Here is a 3362-nt window from a genome sequence, read left to right on the forward strand (position 1 = left end):
AAAAAAAAAACAAATATAATATTTGATCTGCTTAAGTTTAATTCTGATGCAAATGTTATTATGGCCTATCCCTAAATATTAAAATCAAATAATACATGAAAATACTAACCTGAGCATGAATCTCTGTCATCATTTTTGCGCGCTGAGAATAATCATCATAACGTTCAAGTAGCAATTTGCCAGCTTCTTCGTTTAGCGCAGATTCCGCATTGGGTACAATAAGAAGGCATTTAATGGTTAGCAATATATGTTTAATACCGAGATCTGGTTTCCAATCCTTCTTTAATGTGTTAACGCAAATTTCACCATTGGCCGCCACATTTGGGTGGAAGATTTTTGTTAGGAAAAAGGCTTTGGGCGGTGATTGCGGAAAATCTTTTCCGAGTGTTAGCTTGACACGAAAAACTCCACCAGCATATGGCGTGCCAGCTGCAATTAAATTATAAATTTAGTCTATACGTACCTATGTATGTATGTATATACAAATTAACTACATATTAATTTATACGCATTTCTATAAAGCCCAGCAAAATGTGTGCAATATAAGTTTAGATAAATATAATATGTAAATGTTCGCAAATTTGAATACTGCAAGCGCAGCACTAGAGCATTATTTCGGCAAGGCCGCACAATTTGTGTCTCAAGGACAAGTGGCATTGATTTTTCTTATTGGTCACGTTTTCTTCAAATTTCAAGTAATTGCAGTGGTCGGGAGTAACCACAAAATGCGTATCTATTTAAGTACTATATACATATGCACTCGTACGCACCTGGACCCTCGATAAGTGCTTGAATGTCAGTTACATCAGCGTCATTTATTTGTATTTTTATGCCTTCCAATGGTGTTTCACTGATCTGCTGCATTTCCTTCATTACTTGACGAATGGTTTGTGGCGACAAATTTTCCACATTTGATATCTGCACAAGCACATGAAAAATGAAGGAAACATGAAATGTATACAAGAGTGTTTTTTTAATATGATAACCAACGTAAACAGTTGCACGTTATGTGGGATGCAGTACACTTACCGAGCTCATGGCTATGACTTTCGATTTTTGCTGGCTGCTATTGCTGTAATATTAGTGGCTGATGATGCTGTCAATGCTCTTACTTTCCACTTGCTTTGTTTTGCTCCTGTGTTTTATTTGTTGATTCGTCTTGTGCAACACGGCTAGTTACAATTTTTCTATGATTTACGTGCTCCCTTCACCTTGGTCGCACACGCAGACAGCTTGCTGCACCCTCAACCACTCACTCACTCGTTTTTAATACAAAGCGAACCTGCGCCGTGTTAAAAGCGTCACTTTTCGTCTGTCCGTCTTTGGAAATGGGCAATTGGAAAATGTATGTGTACTTTTTTAGTTTTCCTTCAATTTTCCGCCACTGCGCCTAGCTCTGCGATGGCGTCGATTTGTTTGTAATATTTCACTTACTTTTTTCAACAACCTTTGTGCAAGTTCAAACTATTGTTGTGGGTTTACACGTTTTTATTTTCCTCTTGTATCGCATTTGTTTAAACAATTTTCACTCGAATAACCAGAATTTTACAGTTTTCGAACAAAATTCCCAAAAAGAAAAATGTCAACCAGCGAAACAAACTTTTCCCACTCGACACAAACAGTGTTGCAGTGAAGTTTTATTAAAATTAGTATTGATAGCACTGAGTTGTCTGGAAGAATGGCGATGTTTCCGTTAAATGTTCTCTGTTAATAAAATTTTATGTATTAAAATAATTCTTATGTTTAATATAATAATGAAAACCACTGTTAGCACGTGTTATTCAAGCGTGAGTCGACGAGCGTTTTTTCCAGTACAAAATAAAACCCCGCTTTTTTACAGACCGCGAAATGCAACCATGTGTGCTCATTAAACACATCTTGGAAACGCGCTACGTATGTTCTACCAGCAGACGGCGCTGTAGTCGCGGAAGCGTAAATGCAGAGTCGCTTTGCTTACAAAATGACAGTTTCGCGCTTTATCGAACAAAATTCGTATGCAAACGAGTCACTAGAGTTAAAAATTAATGATATAGTGAATTCATATTACTTTCTTGGTGTTTAATGCAAAGAAAATAAGCGATACCAACTTTTATTACTATAGTGGGCATCCCAATTGTAAAATCTACTTGTGTGTAAATGCGTTTCGGTGTGGGGCTTTGCGGAAGTGAAATCGTTCCTTTGCAATTTCCAAAGCTAAATCGCTCAGAAAAACTTCATTAAATCATCCAGCATGAGGAGAATCCTTAAATAAGACAGGTAATTAGCATTAAATAAATTTCATTTATTCAGCTTAAGTTTTATTTGTAATGCATGCACGTTTGTAAGTACCTATTACATATGTACGTTTGTATGTACACATGTACATGTTCCGGTCTCGCATTTCCTTCCTTCTACTCGTTTTATTCAAATTGAAAACTACGATTTCGTAATTGCCTAAAGAAATTGATTCTTTTTCGCTGCTCGGAAACATTGAAAAATTTGTCGTCCATAAACTTAGTGTCCGACCATGGCACCATTTCGAAGTCATTAACAGCCTTTCGATTAAAAAGTGGATCTGGTGACTCTACGTCATGTACATTTTTCGGACTACATTTCGGTGGATGTGGCGCAATGTAATCGCGATTGTATGTGGAAATATTTTGAAACTCTTTACGTTTATCGAATTGCAGCAGATCAAATCGGAAGTCATTCATCGGATACGATTGAAAGTTGAGTTGCTTACGAGCGATTATGCGTAAGTTTGATGCCATTTTCCGTCCAGCCTCCAGACTTTCGTGTGTAATAGATTTTGGTGTAGGCATGTTGGCCTCATAGCGCATCCAATCACCAGTGGAATGACATTTGGACATTTTCGATATTTTATAAAACAATAGAGAAATTTTAAATTAAATAACTGACGAAAAACGAAAATAAAACTGTCTGACAAAAGAAGGATGGAACTTTATCATATTTATTATATTGTACTATCGATAGCTGCCTACACCTCTAAATCGCTTTTTTTTTATTAATTAATTTGCTACAAAAATAGTCAGTACCCGAATGTAATAGACACCCCGTTTATTGCATTTCGTCGGGTTAGGCAAAGCTTGCTGTACCACTGTCGAAGTTGCATGCCTTCAAGTTCCTTTCTAGTTTCGTCTGCTTAGTAAGAAGCAGCAGTTTATACTCAAATTACGTAAACTGAGTTTAAGCTGAACAACTGGTTGACATTTGATTGACTAATCTTAGTTTAAACCAGCCACTTTAGGCGTTTAAACTAAGTTTCAAACCACAGCCGTGCACTGAAAAACTGGCCCTTTATCTTAACTTTAATCTCAATTTTAAACTTCGTCTTCATATTAATCTTAGATAATGTTATTCTT

The 3362-nt window shown here is 36.4% G+C and overlaps 2 protein-coding genes across 3 annotated transcripts in view; both read right to left on the reverse strand.

Annotated features, from left to right (window-relative positions):
* LOC118733676 (ubiquitin-conjugating enzyme E2 S) overlaps nt 1-1635 on the reverse strand; it is a 3349-nt gene extending 1714 nt beyond the window's left edge. The window contains exons 1-4 of one of the 2 annotated variants that reach the window (XM_036463185.1): nt 1435-1635; nt 1030-1320; nt 771-918; nt 110-429 (exon numbers count right to left, since the gene is read on the reverse strand). In XM_036463185.1, the coding sequence (XP_036319078.1) occupies nt 110-429; nt 771-918; nt 1030-1038 (477 nt within the window). In that variant the 5' untranslated portion in view covers nt 1039-1320; nt 1435-1635. Of the gene's footprint in view, nt 1-109; nt 430-770; nt 919-1029 lie in introns of both variants that reach the window. The other variant, XM_036463184.1, reaches the window with a different exon arrangement.
* Nucleotides 1636-2348: 713 nt separating this feature from the next.
* LOC118734665 lies at nt 2349-2849 on the reverse strand. Its single transcript, XM_036464371.1, has one exon. It carries the CDS (start codon nt 2847-2849, stop codon nt 2400-2402), a length of 450 nt encoding a protein of 149 aa, XP_036320264.1. The 3' UTR covers nt 2349-2399.
* Nucleotides 2850-3362: the final 513 nt, after the last annotated feature.

This window comes from Rhagoletis pomonella, unplaced genomic scaffold (assembly GCF_013731165.1).
Source record: "Rhagoletis pomonella isolate Grant_MI unplaced genomic scaffold, Rhpom_1.0 Rhpom_scaffold_00002, whole genome shotgun sequence".
NCBI classification, from domain to species: Eukaryota; Metazoa; Arthropoda; class Insecta; order Diptera; family Tephritidae; genus Rhagoletis; species Rhagoletis pomonella.

What these genes read in the sequence shown, in the direction of transcription:
- LOC118734665 (XM_036464371.1), bottom strand. Translation starts at nt 2,849, where the DNA reads ATGTCCAAATGTCATTCCACTGGTGATTGGATGCGCTATGAGGCCAAC.